Genomic DNA, 25,499 nt, shown 5'->3' on the forward strand with positions numbered 1-25,499 from the left:
CGGATCACCTGAGGTCAGGAGTTCGAGACCAGCCTGGCCAATATGGTGAAACACTATCTCTAACTAAAAATACAAAAATTTAGCCAGGTGTAGTAGCGCGTGCCTGTAGTACCAGCTACTCAAGAGGCCGAGGCAGGAGAATCACTTGAACCCGGGAGGCGGAGGTTGCAGTAAGCTGAGAACACGCCACTGCACTCCAGCCTGGGCAACAGAGCAAGACTTTGTCTCAAAGAAAAAGAAAAAAAAGAAAGTAATGTGTTTCCAGTTTTTTTGTGTATCCTTTCAGAAACAATTTATGTATATACATTTTATATATATTCTTTGACTTTTCCTTTCCTGAGACAAATGGCGCCACCTTTACACATTATTCTACACCTTGCTTTTTTTCTCTTAACGATGTGATAATTCTTAATTTCTTTAAAGCAGCTACATAATTTCTGTTTTATGGCTGTACTGTGATTCACTGAGTAAATTCTCTATTGAAGAATTTAAAGTTGTTTCTAATCTTGTTTTACAACTAGTTTACTAATAACCTTGAATATGTGTCATTGTGCAGATATACAAGTGTATTTATAGTATAGAGTCATAAAAAGATAGTTGTTGATCAGATGGTTTGTGCATTTGTAGTTTTTTCTTTTTGTTGAGATGGAGTCTCACTCTGTCGCCCAGGCTGGAGTGCAGCGGCGTGATCTCGGCTCACTGCAAGCTCCGCCTCCTGGGTTCATTCCATTCTCCTGCCTTAGCCTGCCAAGTAGCTGGGACTACAGGTGCCCGCCACCATGCCCAGCTAATTTTCTTTTTGTATTTTTAGTAGAGAGGGGGTTTCACTGTGTTAGGATGATCTCGATCTCCTGACCTCGTGATCCACCTGCCTCAGCCTCCCAAAGTGCTGTGATTAAAGGCGTGAGCCACCGTGCCTGGCCTATAATTTTCATAGGTATGGCCAAATTGCCTTCCATAGAGGTTGTACTGGTAGTTATAGTTCCATGATTTACATTTATATTTATAATTATATTTGTGTTAGAAAAATCAGATGATCTAACTGGAAAAAATTTTAAGTTAGATTTTAACCTCGTAACATTAACAAAAATAAATTGCAGATGAATTAAAATTAAACATAACAAGACAAAAATAGAAGAAAATATAGAACAATATTTTTGTAATTGTGATAGTGTGACATAAACTAAAGAGCCATAGGAAAAGATTGATGCATTTGGTTACTTACACATTTTAAGCTTTGATTCTACTCAGAAAGCAACACAGGAAAAAAAAATAAGCTTTATTATAGACACACACACACACAGCATGAACAAAATTAAAAGTCAAGGACTTCCAGTTTCCCTTCTGGCATGTAAGGAGGTTAGAAGTCACTACTCCATCCTAACAATGGCTAAAAAGCTCAACAAATCAGTTTTTGCCTTATATAGTTTGATGTTCTGTTAGACTCATACACACATTAAGGATTGTTATGTTGGGCTGGGCACAATGGCTTATGGCTGTAATCCCAGCACTTTGGGAGGCTGAGGCAGGCAGATCTTCTGAGGTCAGGAGTTCAAGACCAGCCTGGCCAACATGCTGAAACTCTGTCTCTACTAAAAATATGAAAAATTAGCCAGGTGTGGTGGCAGGTACCTGTAATTCCAGCTAATTAGGAGGTTGAGGCAGAAGAATCGCTTGAACCCGGGAGGTGGAGGTTGCAGTGAGCCGAGATCACGCTATTGCACTCCAGGCTGGGCGACAAGAGTGAAATTCCGTCTCAAAAAAAAAAAAGATTGTTATGTCTGCTTGGAGTATTAATCCCTTTATCATTATGTAATATCCTTCTTTATCCCCCCAAATTTTCCTTGCTTTGAAATCTGTTCTGTCTGAAATTAATACATCTACTCTTACTCTCTTTTGATTGGTGTTAGCATAGTATATCTTACCTTCAGAGGTAACCAGTTTACTAAATTTTGTGTTAATCACTTCCTTGGGTTTGGTTTGGTTTTAAGACGGAGTTTCACTGTTGTTGCTCAGGCTGGAGTGCAGTGATGCGATCTTGGCTCACTGCAACCTCCGCTTCCCAGGTTCAAGCGATTCTTCTGCCTCAGCCTCCCAAGTAGCTGGGATTACAGGCTCCCACTACCATATTCCAGCTAATTTTTGTATTTTTAGTAGAGACAAGGTTTCACCAGGGGTTCAAGGCTCGTCTTGAACTCCTGACCTCAGGTAATCTACCCACATCGGCCTCCCAAAGTGCCCAGATTATAGGTATGAGCTGCTGCACCCGGCCTCCTTGGGGGTTTTTAATTGCATTCCCACATATGTATGAATTTCCAAACAACATATTATTTGGATTTGCCTTTTCTTTTTTTTTTTTTTTTTTTTTTTTTTTTTTTGAGACGGAGTCTCGCTTTGTCGCCCAGGCTGGAGTGCAGTGGCCGGATCTCAGCTCACTGCAAGCTCCGCCTCACGGGTTTACGCCATTCTCCTGCCTCAGCCTCCCGAGTAGCTGGGACTACAGGCGCCCACCACCTCGCCCGGCTAGTTTTTTGTATTTTTAGTAGAGACGGGGTTTCACCATATTAGCCAGGATGGTCTCGATCTCCTGACCTCGTGATCCGCCCGTCTCGGCCTCCCAAAGTGCTGGGATTACAGGCTTGAGCCACCGCGCCCGGCCTGGATTTGCCTTTTCTAAAAAAACTTTTATGTAATAAAAGTATGCTGTATAGATCCTTTTGTAATATATTTTTCACTCAAATTTTTTTTCTTTTTCCATTTCTTTTTTTTTTTTGGAAGACAGGGTCTCACTATGTTGCCCATTAAATGTATAAAAGTTAGCCTACATCATTCATGCTCATAGAAATACAAACTGAAATACATTTATTTTTTTCTACAATTTTAGATTTGGCAAAAACTGAAAGATTGATAAAATCCAACATTGTTAAGAATGTGGGGAAATGAGCGCTCAAATACAACTCTAGGTGGAAGACTAAATTGTCGCAGTCATTCCAAAAGACTGTACATTATGGTGCTGTGTTCTGGGAGTAAGGAGAGTCACACTGAGTGAAGGGAGCTATGTTCTACCTTGCTTACTGAGGTTTTGTTGAAATATTATGAGCATGTTTAACATTTATAATAAAAAATGATAAAAGCATTTTTTAAAGAGTTAACAAAATTAAAATACTTCTACATTAAGAAATGAAGTTATTAGATGAATGTTCATCATTACTGTCCAATTTTATAAACTCATTTAAAAATTTTTTTTTATTGTTTAAAGATGAGAGCTCACTATGTTACCCAGGCTGACATCGAACTCCTGGGTTTAAGTGACACTCTAGCCTCAGCCTCCCAAGTAGCTGGGATTACAGGCAGGCACCACTGCACCTGGCTTCATTTTTATTTTTATAATGATGTTATATTTAATACGTTAAAGATATAACTTATGGGGTCTTAAAAGTTGGAAATGAAAATCTTTATCATTGAAAAAAATTCTATCAGTCTTGCCATTGAGTGAAACAACTTTATTTATGTTAAAACAGAGCTGCTAAAGAAAATGAGGAGGAGGCATCAGTGGACACCTCTCAGGTAATCTAGATTGATCTATTTATTGTTATCTTTTTCACCATCATCATAATGATAGGGCATATAAGGAATTCTCTTTCTTCCTTCTATGGAAGGGTGCTTGTTAAATGATCTACTGCATATAAATAGGACCACCTGTTTATTTGGCTCACCTTGTCATCTCATTCATTCATTCACTCATAAAAACAGATGCTTCCTGAGTGCCTGCCTTTTGCCAGGCATTATTGCTAGGCAAGGAGAATCAGCCTTGAATAAAACAAATCCCAAACCTGTTCTCATGGAAATTAGAATCTACTGGGAAAGATAGACATTAAGTAAGTAATTACAAGCATGAGGAGTGTTACAAAATTGTGCTACAGAAGAATACAAGAGATCTGGCCAAGATGAGGGTCAAGAAAGACCTTCTGAGGGAAATAATGTTAAAGCTGAAACTGATGTGTTAGTATACACAAATCAAAAAGTGGGGAAAAGAACATTCCAGGTAGAGGGAACTGCATATTCAAAGATCTGGAGGTAGGACGGAGCATATTCCATTTGAAGAAATGGAATATGTATGCAATATATATTTATTTTAGCTGGAGAAAGGAAAGCAAAGGGGAGGGTGGTATGTAACGAGGCTAGAGAGATATGCAGGGCAGTGCTGTGGACAGATTTGTAATAATTCTTTTATCTAACAATTATTTGTTAAGTACCTCCTATATCCCAGTCTCTTTTCATGGAATTGGTGAGACATCATTGAAAAATATAAGTCCCCCGTTTATCATGGAGCTTACCTTCTTCCAAGCCATATTAACCTTTCTGAGTTTGTCATAAGAGCAAAGGAAAACTTTGGAACAGTTCTAAGTAGCAGAGATGCATGGTCTTATTTCTATTTTAAAAAGATTATTTTGCTGAATTGTGAAGAATGGACACTCCAGAAATCATCTCTCTCTTCATTCCCAGTCAGATGTATCTTCAAAAGAGCACTTTTCACGATATTGATTCTTCCTATCCATGAGGATGGAATGTTTTATCATTTGTGTCCTCACTTGTTTCCTTGAGCAGTGGTTTGTAGTTCTCCTTGAAGAGGCCCTTCACATCCCTTGTTAGCTGTATTCCTAGGTATTTTATTCCCTTTGTAGCAATTGTGAATGGGAGTTCATTCAGGATTTGACTCTTTGATTGTCTAGTGTGAATGTAAAGGCATGCTTGTGATTTTTGCACATTGATTTTGTATCCTCAGACTTCGCTGAAGTTGCTTATCAGTTTAAGGATTTTTGGGGGCTGAGATGATGGTATTTTCTAAATATAAAATCATGTCGTCTACAAGCAGACAACTTGACTTCCTCTCTTCCTATTTGAATACTCTTTATTTCTTCCTCTTGCCTGATTGCCTTGGCCAGAACTTCCAATTACTACGTTGAATAGGAGTGGTGAGAGAGGGCATCCTTGTCCTGTGCCGGTTTTCAAAGGGAATGCTTCCAGCTTTTGCCCATTCAATATGATATTGGCTGTGGGTTTGTCATAAGTAACTCTTATTATTTTGAGATATATTCCATCAATATGTAGTTCATTGAGAGTTTTTAACATGAAGGATGTTGAATTTTATCAAAGGCCTTTTCTGCATCTGTTGAGATAATCATGTGATTTTTGTCTTTGGTTCTGTTTATGTGATGGATTATGTTTATTGATTTGCGTATGTTGAACCAGCCTTGCTCCAGAGATGAAGCTGAGTTGATCACGTTGGATAAATTTTTTGATGTGCTGCTGGATTCGGTTTGCCAGTATTTTATTGAGGATTTTCACTTTGATATTTATCAGGGATATTGGCCTGAAGTTTTCTTACTGCCCAAAATAATTTATAGAGTCAATGCTATTCCTATCAAACTACCATTGACATTCTTCACAGAATTAGAAACAACTATCTTAAATTTCGCATGGAATCAAAGAAGATCCCATATAGCCAAGACAATCCTAAGCAAAAAGAACAAATCTGGAGCCATCACATTACCTGACTTCAGACTATACTACAAGGCTACAGTAAGCAAAACAGCATGGTACTGGTACCAGAACAGACACATAGACCAGTGGAACAGAACAGAGACCTCAGAAATAACTAAATAACACCACACATGTACAACCATTTGATCTTCGAGACACCTGACAAAAACAAGCAATGGGGAAAGGATCTTCTATTGAATAAATGGTGCTGGGAAAACTGACTAGCCATATGCAGAAAACTGAAACTGGATCCCTTCCATACACCTTATACAAAAATTAACTCAAGATGAATTAAATACTTAAATGTAAAACCCAAAACCATAAAAACCCTAGAAGAAAACCTAGACAATACCATTCAGGACATGGGCATGGGCAAAGACTTCATGATGAAAACACCAAAAGCAAATGCAATAAAAACCAAAATTGACAAATGGGATCTAATTAAACTAAAGAGCTTCTGCACAGCAAAAGAAATGATCATCAGAGTAAACAGGCAACTTACAGAATGGGAGAAAATTTTTGCAATCTACCCATCTGAAAAAGTGCTAATATCCAGAATTTACAAGGAACCTAAGCAAATTTACAAGAAAAAACAACCCTATCAAAACATAGGCGAAGGATATGAACAGACACTTCTCAAAAGAAGACATTTACATGGCCAACAAACATATGAAAAAAAGCTCATCATCACTGATCATCAGAGAAATGCAAATCAAAACCACAATGAGATACCATCTCACACCAGTCAGAACGATGATTATTAAAAAGTCAAAAAACAATAGATGCTGGCAAGGCTCTGGAGAAATAGGAACGCTTTTACACTCTTGGTGGAAATGTAAATTAGTTCATTGTAGAAGACAGTATAGTGATTCCTCAAGGATCTAGAACCAGAAATACCATTTGACCCAGCAGTCCCATTACTGGGTATATACCCAAAGGAATATAAATCATTCTACTATAAAGACACATGCACATGTATGTTTATTGCAGCACTGTTTACAATAGCAAAGACATGGAACCAACCCAAGTGCCCATCAATGATAAACTGGATAAAGAAAATGTGGGACTGGGTGTGTGGCTCATGCCTGTAATCCCAGCACTTTGGGAGGCCGAGGCAAGCGGATCACCTGAGGTTGGGAGTTCGAGACCAGCCTGATCAACATGGAGAAACCCTGTCTGTACTAAAAATACAAAATTAGCTGGGCATGGTAGTGCACACCTGTAATCCCAGCCACTAGGGAGGCTGAAGCAGGAGAATCACATGAACCTGGGAGGTGGAGGTTGCGGCGAGCCAAGATTGCGCCATTGCACTCCAGCCTGGGCAACAAGAACGAAACTCCATCTCAAAAAAAAAAAAAGAAAATGTGGTACACTGGCAAGATGGCCGCACAGCTCCGGTCTGCAGCTCCCAGCAAGATCAACGCAGAAGGCAGGTGATCTCTGAATATCCAACTGAAGTGTCTGACTCATCCCATTGGGACTGGTTAGAGAGTGGGTGCAGCCCACGGAGGCTGAGCCGAAGCAGGGTGGGGCATTGCCTCACCCGGGAAGCACAAGGGATCGGGAACCTCCCTCCCCTAGCCAAGAGAAACCACGAGAGACTGTGCTGTGAGAAATGGTGCATTCTGGCCCAGATACTACACTTCTCCCATTGTCTTGGTAACCCACAGACCAGGAGATTCCCTCAGGTGCCTACACCACCAGGGCCCTGGTTTTCAAGCACAAAACTGGGTGGCTGTTTGGGCAGACACCAAGCTAGCTGCATGGTTTTTTTTAAATACCCCAGTAGCGCCTGGAACACCAGCGAGACAGAACTGTTCACTCCCCTGGAAAGGGGACTGAAGTCAGAGAGCCAAGTGGTCTAGCTCAGCAGATCCCAATGCCACGGAACCCAGCAAGTTAAGATCCACTAACTTGAAATTCTCACTGCCAGCACAGCAGTCTGAAGTTGACCTGGGACACTCAAGCTTGGTGGGACGAGTGGCGTCCGCCATTACTGAGGCTTGAGTAGGCAGTTTTCCCCTCACAGTCTAAACAGAGCCACCTGGAAGTTTGAACTGGGTGGAGCCCACTGCAGCTTGGCAAAGCTGCTGTAGCCAGACTGCCTTTCTAGATTCCTCCTGCCTGGGCAGGGCATCTCTGAAAGAAAGGCAGCAGCCCCAGTCAGGGGCTTATAGATAAAACTCCCATCTCTCTGGGACAGAGCATCTGGGGGGAAGGGGCAACTGTGGGTACAGCTTCAGCAGACTTAAACATTTCTGCCTGCCAGCTCTGAAGAGATCAGTGGGTCTCCCAGCACAGCACTCAAGCTCTACTAAGGGACAGACTGCCTCCTCAAGTGGGTCCCTGACCCTCATGCCTCCTGACTGGGAGATACCTCCCAGCAAGGGTCAACAGACACCTCATACAGGAGAGCTCCGGCTGGCATCTTCCAGATGCCTCTCTGGGATGAGGCTTCTAGAGGAAGGAACAGGCAGCAATCTTTGCTGTTCTGCAGCCTCTGCTGGTGATACCCAGTCAAACAGGGTCTGGTATGGACCTCCAGCAAACTCCAGCAGACCTGCAGCAGAGGGGCCTGACTGTTAGAAGGAAAACTAACAAACAGAAAGGAATAGTATCAACATCAACAAAAAGGACGTCCACACAAAAACCCTATCCAAAGGTCACCAACATCAAAGACCAAAGTAGATAAATCCATGAAGGTGAGGAAAAACCAGCCCAAAAGGCTGAAAATTCCAAAAACCAGAATACCTATTCTCCTTCAAAGGATCACAACTCACCAGTGAGGGAACAAAATTGGATGGCGAATGAGTTTAATGAATTGACAGAAGTAGGCTTCAGAAGGTGGGTAATAACAAACTCCTCCAAGCTAAAGGAGCATGTTCTAACCCAATGCAAGGAAGCTAAGAACCTTGAAAAAAGGTTAGAGGAATTGCTAACTAGAATAACCAGTTTAGAGAAGAGTGTAAATGACCTGATGGAGGTGAAAAACACAGCATGAGAACCTCATGAGGCATACACAAGTATCAATAGCCAAATTGATCAAGTGGAAGAAAGAATATCAGAGATTGAAGATCAACTTAATGGAATAACGAGTGAAGACAAGATTAGAGGAAAAAAAAATGAAAAGGAACGAACAAAGCCTCCAAGATATATGGGACTATGTGAAAAGGCCAAACCTACCTATGATTGGTATACCTGAAAGTGACAGGGAAAATGGAACCAAGTTGGAAAACACTCTTCAGGATATTATCCAGGAGAACTTCCCCAACATGGCAAGACAGACCAACATTCAAATTCAAGAAATACAGAGAACACCACAAAGATACTACTTGAGAAGAACAACCCTAAGACACATAATCGTCAGACCAAGGTTGAAATGAAGGAAAAAAATGTTAAGGGCAGCCATAGAGAAAGGTCAGGTTACCCACAAAGGGAAGCCCATCAGACTAACACCAGATCTCTCTGCAGAAGCCCTACAAGCCAGAAGAGAGTGGGGGCCAATATTCAACATTCTTAAAGAAAATAATATTAATCCAGAAATTCATATCCAGCCAAACTAAGCTTCATAAGCAAAGGAGAAAGAAAATCCTTTACAGACAAGCAAATACTGAGAGATTTTGTTACCACCAGGCCTGTCTTACAAGAGCTTCTGAAGGAAGCACTGAATATGGAAAGGAAAAACCAGTACTAGCCACTGCAAAAACATACCAAATTGTAAAGACCATCAACACAATGAAGAAACTGCATCAACTAATGGGCAAAATAACCAGCTAGTATCATAATGACAGGATCAAATTCACACATAACAATATTAACTGTAAATGTAAACAGGCTAAATCCCCCAATTAAAAGACACAGATGGGCAAATTGGATAAAGAGTTAAGACCCATTGGTGTGCTGTATTCAGGAGACCCATCTCACGTGCAGAGACACACATAGGCTCAAAATAAAGAGAGGAAGGAATATTTACCAAGCAAATGGAAAGCAAAAAATAAATAAATAAGAAAGCAGAGCTTGCAATCTTAGTCTCTGATAAAACAGACTTTAAACCAACGAAGATTGAAAGAAACAAAAAAGAGCATTACATAATGGTGAAGGGATCAATGCAACAAGAAGAGCTAACTATCCTAAATATATATGCACCCAATACAGGAGTACCCAGATTCATAAAGCAAGTTCTTAGAGACCTACAAAGAGACTTAGACTCCCACAAAATAGTAGGGGGAGACTATAACACCCCATTGTCAATATTAGACAGATTAACAAGACAGAAAATTAACAAGGATACTCAGGACTTGAACCCAATGCTGCAGCAAGTGGACCTAATAAACATCTACAGAACTCTCCACCCCAAATCAGTAGAATGTACATTCTTCTCAGCACCACATCGCACTTACTCTAAAATTGACTACATAATTGGAAGTAAAATACTCCTCAGCAAATGGAAAATAATGGAAATCATAACAAACAATCTCTTAGAGCGCAGTGCAATCAAATTAGAACTCAGGATTAAGAAACTCACTCAAAACTGCACAACTACATGGAAGCTGAACAACCTGCTCCTGAATGACTACTGGGTAAATGACAAAATGAAGGCAGAAATAAGTAAGTTCTTTGAAACCAATGAGAACAAAAACACAATGTACCAGAATCTCTGGGACACAGCCAAAGCAGTGTTTGGAGGGAAATTTATAGCACTAAATGCCCATGGGAGAAAGCAGGAAAGATCTAAAAATCAACACCCTAACATCACAATTAAAATAACTGGAGAAGCAAGAGTATACAAATTCAAAAGCTACCAGAAGACAAGAAATAACTAAGATCAGAGCAGAACTGAAGGAGATAGAGACATGAAAAACCCTTCAAAAAATCAATGAATCCAGAAGCTGGTTTTTTGAAAAGATTAACAGAATAGATAGACTGCTAGCCAGAATAATAAAGAATAAAAGCGAGAAGAATCAAATAGACATAATAAAAAATGATAAAAGGGATATCACCACTGATCCCACAGAAATACAAAATACCATCAGAGAATACTATAAACATATCTATGCAAATAAACTAGAAAAACTAGAAGAAATGAATAAATTCCTGGACACATACACCCTCCCAAGACTAAACCAGGAAGAAGTTGAATCCCTGAATAGAACAATAACAAGTTCTGAAATTGAGGCAGTAATTAATAGTCTACCAACCAAAAAAAGCACAAGACCAGACAGATTCACAGCTGAATTCTACCAGAGATACAAAGAGGAGCTGATACCATTCCTTCTGAAACTATTCCAAACAATAGAAAAAGAGAGACTCCTCCCTGACTCATTGTATGAGGCCAGCATCATCCTCATACCCATACCTGGCAGACACACAACAAAACAAGAAAATTTGAGGCCAATATCCCTAATGAATGTTGATGAGAAAATCCTCAATAAAATACCAGCAAGCCAAATCCAGCAGCACATCAAAAAGCTTATCCATCACGATCAAGTCGGCTTCATCCCTGGGATGCAAAGCTGATTCAACCTATACAAATCAATAAACGTAATCCATCACATAAGCAGAACCAATGACAAAAACCACATGATTATCTTAATAGATCCAGAAAAGGCCTTCAATAAAATTCAACACCCCTTCATGCTAAAAACTCTTAATAAACTAGGTATTGACGGAATGTATCTCAAAATAATAAGAGCTATTTATGACAAACCCACAGCCAATATCATACTGAGTGGGCAAAAGCTGGAAACATTCCCTTTGGAAGCATTCCCTTGGCACAAGACAAGGATACCCTTTCTCACCACTCCTATTCAACATAGTAATTGCAAGTTCTGGCCAGGGCAGTCAGGTAAGAGAAAGAAATAAAAAGTATTCAAATAGGAAGAGAGGAAGTCAAATTGTCTCGGTTTGCAGATGGCATGATTATATATTTAGAAAATACCACATCATCTCAGCCCAAAATCTCCTTAAGCTGATAAGCAACTTCAGCAAAGTCTCAAGATATAAAATCAATGTGCAAAAATCACAAGCATTCCTATACACCAGTAATAGAGAGTCAAATCATAAGCAAACTCCCATTCACAGTTGCTACAAAGATAATAAAACACCTAGGAATACAACTTACAAGGGATGTGAAGGACCTCTTCAAGGAGAACTACAAACCACTGCTCAAAGAAATGAAAGAGGACACAAACAAATGGAAGAGCATTCCATACTCATGGATAGTAAGAATCAATATTGTGAAAATGGCCATACTGCCCAAAGTAATTTATAGATTCAATGCTATCCCCATCAAGCTACCATTGACTTTCTTCACAGAATTAGAAAAAACTACTTTAAATGTCACATGGAACCAAAAAAGAGCCCATATAGCCAAGACGATCCTAAGCAGAAAGAACAAAGCTGGAGGTATCACGCTACCTGACTTCAAATTATACTACAAGGATACAGTAACCAAAACAGCATGGTACTGGTACCAAAACAGATGTGTGGGCAAATGGAACACAACAGAGGCCTCAGAAATAATGCCACACATCTACAACCATCTAATCTTTGACAACCTGACAAAAGCAATGGGGAAAGGATTCTCTAATAAATGGTGTTGGGAAAACTGACTAGCCATATGCAGAAGACTGAAACTGGACCCCTTCCTTACACCTTATACAAAAATTAACACAAGATGAATTAAAGACTTAAACATACGATCTAAAACCATAAAAACCCTAGAAGAAAACCTGGGCAATACCATTCAGGACATAGGCATGGGCAAAGACTTCATGACTAAAACATCAAAAACAATAGCAACAAAAGCCAAAATTGACAAATGGGATCTAATTAAACTAAAGAGCTTCTGCACAGCAAAAGAAACTATCATCAGAGTAAACATGTAACCTACAGAATGGGAGAAAATTTTTGTAATCTATCCATCTGACAAAGGGCTAATATCCAGAATCTATAAGGAGCTTAAACAAATTTACAGGAAGAAAACAACCCCATCAAAAAATGGACAAAGGTTCTGAATCGACACTTCTCAAAAGAAGACATTTATGTGGCCAACAAACATAAAAGAAAGCTCATCATCACTGGTCATTACAGAAATGCAAATCAAAACCACAATGAGTACCATCTCACACCAGTTAGAATGGCAATCATTAAAAAATCAGGAAACAACAGATCCTGGAGAGGATGTGGAGAAATAGGAATGCTTTTACACTGTTGGTGGGAGTGTAAATTAGTTCAACCATTGTGGAAGACTGTGGTGATTCCTCAAGGATCTAGAACCAGAAATACCATCGGACCCAGCCATCCCATTACTGGGGATATTCCTAAAGAATTATAAATCATTCTGTAAAGACACATTCACACATATGTTTATTGCAGCACTGTTCACATTAGCAAAGATTTGGAACCAACTCAAATGCCTGTCAGTGATAGACTGGATAAAGAAAATATGGCACATATATACTACGGAATACTATGCAGCCATAAAAAAGGATGAGTTCATGTCCTTTGCAGGGACATGGATGAATCTAGAAACCATTATTCTCAGCAAACTAACAGAGGAATAGAAAACCAAACGCCACATGTTCTCACTCATAAGTAGGAGTTGAACAGTGAGAACACATGGACACAGGGAGGGGAACATCACACACCAGGGCCTGTTGCGGGGTGGGGGCCTAGGGGAGAGAGAGCATTAGTAGTAATACCTAATATAGATGATGGGTTGATGGGTGTAGCAAACCACCATGGCACGTGTATACCTATGTAACCTGCACATTCTGTACATGTATCCCAGAACTTAAAGTATAATAAAATAAACCAATAATAAAAATCAACATAAAAGTAACAAAATCCACTGTTCAGAGATTTAAAAAGAAAAGAAAATGTGGTACATATACACCATGGAGTACTATGCAGCTATAAAAAGGAATGGAATTATGTACTTTGCAGGGACCTGGATGAAGCTGGAAGCCATCATCCTCAGCAAACTAGCACAGAGACAGAAAAACAAACACTGCATGTTCTCACTCGTAAGCGGGAGTTGCAATGAGAACACATGGACATGGGAAGGGGAACATCACACACCAGGGCCTGTTGTGGGCTGGAGGGCGAGGGGAAGGAACTTAGAGGATGGGTCAATAGGTGCAGCAAACCACCATGGCACTTGTATACCTGTGTAACAAACCTGCACGTTCTGCACGTGTATCCCCCCACTTTTTTTTAAGAAGAAATAAAAACAAAAAAAAGAGCCCTGACAGTAGATAGATTAGGTAGTGGTTTTGAGTCACAGACCCCTTTGCAAGAATCTGATGGAAACTATGAACTGTCTCTGTAGAAAAATTAAAATTGTTCATATTGTTTGAGGGAGTTAATGGACTCTAAAGCCCATCCAGGGACCCCAGAATAGTAGCCCCTGTATTATGCATTCAGGTGTTTTGGTTTTTTTTAACATACAGCTGGCTAGATATGGTGGCTCACGCCTGTAATCGCAACAGTTTGGGAGGCCAAGGAGGGAGGATTGCTTGAGCCCAGGAGTTCAAGACCAGTCTGGGCAACATAGTGAGACTTGTCTCTATAAAAAATAAAAATAAATTAACCAGGCATGGTGACATGTGCCTGTAGTCTCAGCTACTCGGAAGGCTGAGGCGGAAGAATTACTTAAGCCCAGGAGGTCAAGGCTGCAGTGATTGTGCCACTGAACTCCAGCTTGGCTGACAGAGCAAGACCCTGTCAAAAAAACAAAACAAAACAAAACAAAAAAAAAAACAGGCTTGCTTTACAGAAGCTTTAATTATGAACCTAGAAGTGGACAAAGAGTCATTTAAAGAAATATGCATTTCACACATACACAATTTTTTAAAGTTTTTTATTCTAGGGAAAAGAAGACTTTTATAAGGCTGAGAAAGTTTGTACCTTTGCTTCAAAAGATTATGGACCTGAGCAGTCATTGCCATCCCAGTTGACTCGACTTCTCAAACTAGCACAAGAATGTAGCCAGTAGTTTGGCTGATTGATTGAAGCAGGGGGATAAAGTGCCCATCTCAGCAAAAACGAATCTCTGCATAGGATCTCTTAAAACAGACCTAAGTTATTTGGTTCTAAATGTTTTGCCTCACATATTTACAAGAAGAAAAATTTTTTAATTCTTACATATTAAAGATTGCATTTTTCAAAGCACTTTTACATTTTGGTTCCTGTAAAGATATTCATGTCAAGAGTTACGGCAGTTCCTCAAAGAATTAAACATAGAATCACAATATGATCCAGCAATTCCACTTCTGGGTCTATACCCAGAAGTGAAGACAGGGACTCAAACAGATATTTATATGCCCATGTTCATAGCAGCATTATTCACAATAGCCAAAAGGTGGAGGCAACCGAAGTGTGTCCATTGATGGATGAATGCCCAAACAAAATGTGATAAATACATGCAATGGAATATTATTTAGTCTTAAAAAGGAAGGAAATTCTGATACATACTGCAACATGGATGAAACCTGAAGTTGTTATCCTAAGTGAAATAAGCCAGTTACAAAAGGACAAATTATATATCATTCTACTTGTAGGAGGTACCTAGAGTAGTCAAATTCATAAAGACAGAAAGTAGAATGGTGGCTGCCAGGGACTGACGGAGGGGGAAACGGGGAGTTGCTCTTTAATGGTCAAGGAGGTTCAGTTTGGGACGATGAAAAAGTTCTGCAGATGGGCAGTGCTCAGGGGTTTCCACAGAGACTCCCTCCACACCCCCGGGCACTGCCCAGGAAAAAAAAAATGTTCTGGAGGCTGGCCATGGTGGCTCACACCTGTAATTCCAGCACTTTGGGAGGCCAAGGCGAGTGGATCACGAGGTCAGGAGATCAAGACCATTCTTGCCAATATGGTGAAACCCTGTCTCTACTAAAAATACAAAAATTAGCTGGGCATGGTGGTGCACGCCTGTAATCCCAGCTACTTGGGTGGCTGAGGCAGGAGAATCGCTTGAACCCGGGAGTTGGAGGTTGCAGTGAGCCGAGATCACACCACTGCATTTCAGCCTGGCAACAGAGCGAGACTCCATCTCAAAAAAAAAAAAAAAATTCAATGCCATCCCCATCAAGCTACCAATGAGTTTCTTCACAGAATTGGAAAAAACTGCTTTAATGTTCATATGGAACCAAAAAAGAGCCTGCATCTCCAAGACAATCCTAAGTCAAAAGAACAAAGCTGGAGGCATCACACTACCTGACTTCAAACTATACTACAAGGCTACAGTAACCAAAACAGCATGGTACTGGTACCAAAACAGAGATATAGACCAATGGAACAGAACAGAGTCCTCAGAAATAATACCACACATCTACAGCCATCTGATCTTTGACAAACCTGAGAGAAACAAGAAATGGGGAAAGGATTCCCTATTTAATAAATGGTGCTGGGAAAATTGGCTAGCCATAAGTAGAAAGCTGAAACTGGATCCTTTCCTTACTCCTTATACGAAAATTAATTCAAGATGGATTAGAGACTTAAATTTAGACCTAATACCATAAAAACCCTAGAGGAAAACCTAGGTAGTACCATTCAGGACATAGGCATGGGCAAAGACTTCATGTCTAAAACACCAAAAGCAATGGCAGCAAAAGCCAAAATTGACAAATGGGATCTAATTAAACTAAAAAGCTTCTGCACAGCCAAAGAAACTACCATCAGAGTGAACAGGCAACCTACAGAATGGGAGAAAATTTTTGCAATCTACTCATCTGGCAAAGGGCTAATATCCAGAACCTACAAAGAACTCAAACAAATTTACAAGAAAAAAACAACCCCATCAAAAAGTGGGCAAAGGATATGAACAGACATTTCTCAAAAGAAGACATTCATACAGCCAACAGACACATGAAAAAATGCTCATCATCACTGGCCATCAGAGAAATGCAAATCAAAACCACAATGAGATACCATCTCACACCAGTTAGAATGGCAATCATTAAAAAGTCAGGAAACAACAGGTGCTGGAGAGGATGTGGAGAAATAGGAACACTTTTACACTGTTGGTGGGATTGTAAATTAGTTCAACCATTATGGAAAACAGTATGGTGATTCCTCAAGGTTCTAGAACTAGATGTACCATATGACGCAGCCATCCCATTACTGGGGATATACCCAAAGGATTATAAATCATGCTGCTATAAAGACACATGCACACATATGTTCATTGCGGCACTATTCACAATAGCAAAGACTTGGAATCAACCCAAATGTCCATTAGTGACAGACTGGATTAAGAAAATGTGGCACATATACACCATGGAATACTATGCAGCCATAAAAAGGATGAGTTTGTGTCCTTTGTAGGGACATGGATGCAGCTGGAAACCATCATTCTTAGCAAACTATCACAAGAACAGAAAACCAAACACCGCATGTTCTCACTCATAGGTGGGAACTGAACAATGAGATCACTTGGACTCGGGAAGGGGGACATCACACACCGGGGCCTATTATGGGGAGGGGGGAGGGGGGAGGGATTGCACTGGGAGTTATACCTGATGTAAATGACAAGTTGTTGGGTGCTGACGAGTTGATGGGTGCAGCACAGCAACATGGCACAAGTATACATATGTAACAAACCTGCACGTTATGCACATGTACCCTAGAACTTAAAGTATTATAATAATAATAATAATAATAATAATAAATAAATAAATAAATAAATAAAAAGAAAAGGGTAAAAAAAAAAAAAATTCTGGAGATGGATGGTGACAGTGTTACTGAGCAAAGGGGCTTGCTGCCTGATGCACTAGAAACCAATACTATGACACCAGGTCTTTGAGAACAGAAAAGGTTTTTATTTTAGATTGACCAACAAGGAGATAGGAGTCCAGCTCAAATTTGTCTCTGTGCTGGCCTTAAGGCAGTAATTTATTAGAAAGTTTTAGGGAGTAGATTCTGGGATTATATTATAGCAGGTGGTTGGTGGAAGGAAAGGGAAGTCTGAAGAGTCGTCGGGCATGTGCAGTTATCTCTTCATGCTTCCTCATAGGTTGCCTGTGCAAATTCAGAGGGAATTAGTATGAAATATGTGGTGGCAGTTCAGGCTATGTTGCCAGCAAGCTTGTTCTGCAGACTCTAATTGGCCATATTGGTTCCAACTGATTTCAGCCAGTTTTTTAATCTCACAAGCAGAGGGTTTTAGCATTTCAGCAACTTGTTTTTTTTTTCTTATCTGCCATCTTATAAGCTCAAGAATTTCTGTTAATCACTGGCTTATTTAACTCTTTGGGGTACAGTTTCAATAGTTGCACAGCAATGTGAATGTACTTAAAGCCACTGAACCTGAACTTTATACTTAAAAGTAGTTGAAATGGTAAATTTTATGTTGTGTATATTTTACCACAATAAAAAATATATAGTCATGTCAGCTGTGACTCATAAAGATGGTTATTGACATATATATAGAACACAGATTTGATGTGTTAAATGTACTGACATCACACACTGTTCTTCTAAAAGATGAACTCACTTTCTCAGTCTTTCAGGAAAAAAATCCAAATAAAATGTGCTATTGTGGTGAACATATTTGTTACAATTTGTAAACTCACTTTGCTCCCTTTTTTGTACCAACAGGAAAATCAAGAGGATCTGGGCCTGTGGGAAGAGAAATTTGGAAAATTTGTGGATATCAAAGCTAATGGTAAAATTGAAACTGGTATAGTATTAAAACAGATCATTCCAAAAATGGCTGCATAATTCTATCTAAAAGCCCCTTGATCTCTGGCACCTAAAACAAGTGACTTTAACAGAAGAACAGAAATCTCAGATCAGATTCGCTATCCTTCAATAATGCATTGCAACAGAGAAATAGCGATTATATGCCTTTTGTGGGAAGTGTAAAAGAAATATAGGCCACATGGAGCTTATGGTCTCGTGGAGGGGCCTAGGTCAGCACACTGCTTGCACTGTTCATTAAATAAGAAAGCTACAAATTCCACATTCAATTTTTATGAGAGTCAAGTGATGAGAAACCCAAGTTCTAGAGCCCCTCAGTGGCAACATTTCAAGCCAATGGTTCTCAACCTTTTCCAGGCCCATCATTCGCATGAGTATCACATTCCCATCTGTTACATTTCTTACCAGGCTTAGTGATGGAATTGGGATGGGGGGCAAGTTTGTCTCTTTAGGAGGTGTCTTTCAGGTACTAGGGACTTATGCAGTTAGAAAAGTACTCATTTTCCTCTTTCCTCCTCCCTACTCTGTAGAATAACAAACCCTTTCTAACACCTTTAAAATTCCCATTCTAGCCGTTATTATCCACAACATAGTATAATGATCAGGGCTGACAGAATGCCCCAAATTAAAAGTGGGGGCATGGGTTCTCAGGCCTTCCTTTCTATAACATCATAATCTATTAATCTTTTTGTTTGTTTGTTTGTTTGAGCCAGGTTCTCACTCTGTCACCCAGGCTGGAGTGCAGTGGCGTGATCATGGCTTACTGCACCCTTGAACTCCTGGCCTCAAGTGATGCACCTGCCTCAGCCTCCCAAAGTGCTGGGATTACAGGAGTAAGCCACCATACCCGTCCATGTTATAATATTTTTTATCTTCTCTGTAGCATCTCTTTTCCACAAGCTCCTACAAATAAGGACCATTTGATGTCAAATACTTTAACCTAGCATAAAGTCCACGTTATACCTCCTAGTCATTTACATTTTTCCCGTAGCTCTAAAATGATTGCTAAATAAAGGACTTTGTCTTTGGTTAAAGGAAGTTTATATAATCACAATCACAGAGGAGGAATATTTTGAGGAACCAGTTATGGCCCTCCTGGTGCCCTTGACGTTTGCATTCTCTATAGGCAGTCACAGATGAGGCTGGCAGTAAGAATGAGTGATCAGGCACAAGACATTCAGTCATTTCATCTAGTGAAGACTGAAAATGCGCAATATCCTTTGCTTCCTAAAGCAAAGAAATATGTGATAAGGAAAATTTCGATTAGGAAAAAACTCTAAAACTTTGTTATCATGTTTTATAGAGAGAAAAGAGATTTACTGGAAAGAGGAAACAGAGAGCTTCATCACACCGCTAAGGCAACAGAACTAATACGTGACCAGAACTTTGAGTTAAACATTTTTGTATCCCCACAACACGTGAATATAATATCTCACAGATGGTCAGTACACAGCATTTGCTGATTGATCTAGCTGAGCCCAGGTCTCTCAGCCTCTAGTCTAGTCATCTCTCTGCACTCAGAATTAACTCAATCTCCTTACGTGAGTGTCCTTTCAAAAACAAAACTTGGTGTCCTGGTTTCTACAGGTCCTTCTTCCATTGGTTTGGATTTCTCCTTGCATGGATTTGAGCATCTCTATGGGATCCCACAACATGCAGAATCACACCAACTTAAAAATACTGGGTAAGTGAAAACAAGAATTCTTATGGGAGGCTCTGGTTTCTGTATTGAGATGGTTTGAAAACATTTATTAGCTATCTGAGCCAGTGCTAATACGTGCCAGGCCTTTTCCTCCTTTATATTGCTTGTGGATATTTAAGAACCCTCCTTGAATGATCACTCAGAGCAGTGGTTTTCCTTTTTTTTTGAGACGGAGTCTTGCTCTGTTGGCCAGGCTGGAGTGCAGTGGCACGATCTTGGCTCACTTCAACCTCCACCTCCTGGGTTCAAGCAATTCTCCTGCTTCAGCCTCCTGAGTAGCTAGGACTACAGGTACCTGTCACCACGCCTGGCTAATTTATTTTGTATTTTTAGTAGAGGTGGGGTTTCACCATATTGGCCAGTCTGGTCTCGAACTCCCGACCTTGTGATTCGCCCACCTTGGCCTCCCAAAGTGCTGGTATTACAGCTGTGAGCCACCGTGCCTGGCCGGTTTTCCATTTTTATTTATTTTTTCTATGGTAAAATTAGATAACTGTAAAAACTATAGTACTGAACCTAGAAATACAGAAGAAGTAAAATTATGGAGCTGCTGTGATCAGAGTAGAGGGAAGATCTTTATCCCCAGGTTTCACTTCTACCTCTCAAGGCCTTTTGTGGAACCCTAGGAGAACATATTGTGAAAAATCACTGACCCAGAAAAAGTCTTTTACCAAAATGGGAGAGTGAGCCAGAGAATGGAATAATGTGGCATCTGATCACCTTTAGTTGCCTCAGGGATATCATGTCAGACTAACACTATTGACAAATAGATGCCAGAGGCATCAGACTAAGAGGAAACAAAACCAAAGAGAAACAGAGTCTGATAAGGTTGCCAGGTTCAGGTGCTGTTGACTTTCAGGTAGGCATAGTGACAAGTCCAGCAGAAACTGTGCTGCGCTCACACTGATCTGAGCTCTGTGCTGCCTCCCCCAATTCAGTTCCCCATCTTCCCCTGCTAAACACTGTGGAAGCCTGTTGGACACAATTCTTTTAACTGCGGAGAAGTACTCACAGAATTCATCAGTGGATACTTACTGTGTGCTTGCTATTGTGGAGTATTCACTGGAGAGAGTCCTCCACTCAAAGGATATTTAGGCCGGGCACAGTGGCTCACAGCTGTAATCCCAGCACTTTGGGAGGCCGAGGTGGGTAGATCACTTGAGGTCAGGAGTTTGAGACCAGTCTGGCCAACATGGTGAAACCTCATCTCTACCAAAAAATACAAAAATTAGCTGGGTGTAGTGGTGCGCACCTGTATCCCAGCTACTCGGGAGGCTGAGGTGGGAGAACTGCCGAACATGGAAAGTGGAGGTTGCAGTGAGCTAAGATCGTGCCACTGCACTCCAGTCTGGGTGACAGAGTGAGGCCCTGTCTGGAAAAAAGAAAAAGATATTTAGAAAAGATGTGTAAGATGTGATCGTATGTGCTAATGTCACAGGAAGTGGTGCCAAAGGAGTCAAGGGAAGAGGACCACATTCACCCAAGTTGGGTCAGGAAATCTTTAGGGAAGTGGCAAGACTTGAGCCTTCAAAGATGCATGGGACCTAAGTGTTTTCAGAGAAGAGTAGAGCTATTCTGTTTATTAATATTAATAATATATTTGTGATGGTAATTGATGATAATCTTTGCGTTTCAGTGATGAAGATGCTTACCGTCTTTATAACCTGGATGTCTATGGATACCAAATATATGATAAAATGGGCATTTATGGTTCAGTACCTTATCTCCTGGCCCACAAACTGGGCAGAACTATAGGCATTTTCTGGCTGAATGCCTCAGAAACACTAGTGGAGATCAATACAGAGCCTGCAGTAGAGGTGAGCTATGGATCATGGCTATGTGTCATACTTAAAGAAGAAGCAAAACCACTGCAGTGGAGTCATAGCTATTATATTTGTAGTGGCACTTCTCTGCCACCAAAAGCTTTACAGTATAATCAGTGAATATCAGTAGTATCTACTAAAGGAACAGACTGTTACTTATATATGGCTGGATGTTGCAGGTTAAAGGGAAATTTCTCAAATTTTTATTCCGTTCTTTTTCCAGTATACACTGTCCCAGATGGGCCCAGTTGCTGCTAAACAAAAGGTCAGATCTCGAACTCATGTGCACTGGATGTCAGAAAGTGGAATCATTGATGTTTTTCTGCTGACAGGACCTACACCTTCTGATGTCTTCAAACAGTACTCACACCTTACAGGTATTTGCATGGAGAAGTGCCAGTTTCTTGTTCTATTATACATCCTATATCCCATGTGTTATCACTGTAAGTTAATATTTGTTGCACACTGTGTAGAATGTATAACTTACCCAAACATTTTAATTAGCAAGCATTTCTATTCCCATCCTCATCCCATTCAGTTAAGTAAAACATTGCACTGCGTCTAGAATGCTCCACTGTCTAATTCCTAATACTTACCATCTGCTTTCCTTGGAGCTTTTAGCCCCTGGGCTATCTCTACCTTTATCTCAGATGACCAGTATCCCAACTTCAAGTTTTCTATGTTTTCTTCTTCATTAAAATATGCAACTGGCTTTAGCATGAGAGCATTTTATTTTAAAAGAATGCAAGCTTTTCTCTAAGATCAGAAACAAGACAAGGCATTGCATTTTTACCACTGTTACTCAACATTGTACTGGAATTTCTAGCCAGAGAAATTAGGCAAGAAAACTAAATAGAAGACATCAAAATTGGAAAAGAATAAATAAGATTATAGGAGATGATATGATCCTATATATAGAAAATCCCAAAGAATCCACAAAAAAATTACTAGAGGTAGTAAATTCAGCAAAGTTGCAGGGTACAAGATCAGTATATTAATCCACTCTTGCACTGCTATGAAGAAATACCTGAAACTGGGCAATTTATAAAGAAAATAGGTTTAATTGGCTTATGGTTCTGCAGGCTGTACAGGAAGCATGACTGGGGAGGCCTCAGGAAACTTAACAATTATGATGGAAGGCGAAGGGGAAGCAGGCACATCTAACCTGGTTGGAGCAGGAGGAATAGAGGGAGGAGGTGCCACACACTTTTAAACAACCAGATCTTGTGAGAAATCACTATCACAAGAACAGCAAGGGAGAAATCCGCCCCCATGATCCAGTCACCTCCCACCAGGCTCCTCTTCCAACATTGGGGATTACAATTCGACATGAGATTTGGGTGGGAACACAAATCCAAACCATATCAATCAATAACAAAAAAAAATTAGTTCTGTTTCTATATGCCCTCAATGAACAATCCAAAAAAAAATTAAGAAAACAGTTCCATTTACAATAACATCCAAAAGAATAAAATACCTAGGAATGCACTTAACGAAGGAGGCGAAAGACTTATACACTGAAAACTATAAAACATTCCTGAAAGAAATTAAAGAATGCCTAAATCAATGGAAAGATATCACATGTTCATAGGTTGGAAGGCAATGTTAAGATGGCAGTAATACAGAAAGTGATTTACAGATTCATTGCAGTCCCTATCAAAATTGCAATAGCTTCTTTTGCAGTAGTGGAAAAGCTGATCTTCCATAGAATTGCAAAGGGACCTGAATAGCCAAAACAATCTTAAAAAAGAGAAACAAAGTTGGAAAATTTATACTTCTGATAGGATTTAGCTGTGTCCCCACTCAAATCTCATCACGAATTCCCATGTTGTGGGAGAGACCCGGTGGGAGGTAATCGAATCATGGGGGCAGATCTTTCCCGTACTGTTCTGTTGATAGTAAGTCTGTCTCATGAGACCTGATGGTTATAAAAAGGGGAGTTTCCCTGCACAAGCACTCTCTTTGTCTACTGCCATTCACGTAGGATGTGACATGCTCCTTCTTGCCTTCAGCCACGATTGTGAGGCTTCATGTGGAACTGTAAGTCCAATTAAACTTCTCTCTTTTGTAGATTGTCCAGTCTCAGGTATGTCTTAAGCAGATTGAAAATGGAATACAGCTTCTCAATTTCAAACTTACTTCAAAGCTATGGCAATCAAAAGAACATGCCACTGCCCAGGCACAGTGGCCCATGCCTGTAATCCCAGCACTTTGGGAGGCTGGGGTGGGTGGATCACTTGAGGTCAGGAGTTTGAGACCAGCCTGACCAACATGGTGAAAACCTGTCTCTACTAAAAATACAAAAATGAGCCAGGCGTGGTGGTGGGCACCTGTAATCCCAGCTACTCGGGAGGCTGAGGCAGGAGAATCGATTGAACTCATGAGGCGAGGTGGAGGTTGCAGTGAGCCAAGATTGTGCCACTGTACTCCAGCCTGGGTGACAAAACAAGACTGTCTCAAAAAAAAAAAAAAAAAAGAACGTGCTACTAGAATAAGGATAGACATATAGACCAGTGAAATAGAATTGAGAATCTAGAAATAAACCCATACATTTATAGCCACCCAAACACTGGGATTACAGGCACAAGCCACAGTACTTTGTCCATGTCACCATTATAATTTCAATAAAGGTTCATGACCATTCAATGAAGAAGAAATAGTCTCTTGAGCATATGGTGTGAGACAGTTGGATATCTGCTTGCAAAAGAATGAAGTTGGACTCCTATATTCAAAATATGTTATATGTATATCATATGCAAAAAACTAACTCAAAATAGATCAACTATGTAAGAGCTAAAACCATAAAACTCTCAGAAGAAAATGGGTCAATCTCCGTGAACTTGGATTTGGCAATGGATTCTTAGATATGACAACAAAATCGTGAGCAACAATGACAACAAATACGTGTTAGAATTCACTAAGATTAAAAACTTTTTTGCATCAAAGAACATAAGAAAGTGAAAAAGCAACCTACAGAATGGGAGAAAATGTTTGCAGATTGTGTATCTGATATGGGTCTCTTATCTAGAATACATGCAGAACTTTCTACAACTCAACAACAAAAAGACAGGCTGAGCACTGGGCCCATACCCTTCATGCTTGCCTGCTATACTGTCTGCCACTGAGGGCACATGCAACCCCTAGACCACAACCAAACAGTGACCCAGACTGCTACAGCCACCTTCTGGCACCATATCACAGAGCAGGGGCCCCAGGCTGCAGAGAAAGAGCTTGCAGGGCTCCTGGATAGAACTGCACTTTAGCAATGATAGGAAGGGGAACAGTGCTCCAATATCAGTTTCTGTTTATAATGGTGACATGGGCTGGACACAGTGGCTCACGCCTGTAATCCCAGTGCTTTGGGAAGCCTCCAAAGTACTTCTTTGAATTCAAGTAATCCTCTGCTTTGCTTCCCAAAGGAAGGCTGCAGTGAGCAATGTTCACACTACTGCTCTCCAGCCTAGGCAACAGAGCGAGACCCGATCTCTAAAAAAAAAAAAAAAAAAAAAAAAAAAAAAAAAAAAAAATTAATGTAATAGTGACATGGAAAAAATATAGCTGGATGCTTAAAATGAATTTGAATTTGGACAGAGTAGCTCCAAAAGTTCTATGACAGCCTACCTCTTTCACAGACATTGGAGAAAAATAGCGCTCAGTCTGAGGAAGATACCGAGAGAAAGAAAGACGTTGAAAGCATCTTGAAGAAAAGCTCAGGTTGGATATGGGAT

General features: G+C 40.2%; 1 protein-coding gene across 1 annotated transcript in view; it reads left to right on the top strand.

Moving 5' to 3' along the window:
• The window catches only part of GANC (glucosidase alpha, neutral C), a 94,067-nt gene that overhangs the window by 26,722 nt on the left and 41,846 nt on the right, over window positions 1-25,499 (top strand). Inside the window, 5 exon segments of the mRNA NM_001257679.1 lie at window positions 3,522-3,567; window positions 18,145-18,211; window positions 19,834-19,930; window positions 21,585-21,765; window positions 21,995-22,148. Coding sequence (NP_001244608.1) covers window positions 3,522-3,567; window positions 18,145-18,211; window positions 19,834-19,930; window positions 21,585-21,765; window positions 21,995-22,148 — 545 coding nt within the window.

This window comes from Macaca mulatta, chromosome 7, assembly GCF_049350105.2.
Source record: "Macaca mulatta isolate MMU2019108-1 chromosome 7, T2T-MMU8v2.0, whole genome shotgun sequence".
Classification (NCBI taxonomy): domain Eukaryota; kingdom Metazoa; phylum Chordata; class Mammalia; order Primates; family Cercopithecidae; genus Macaca; species Macaca mulatta.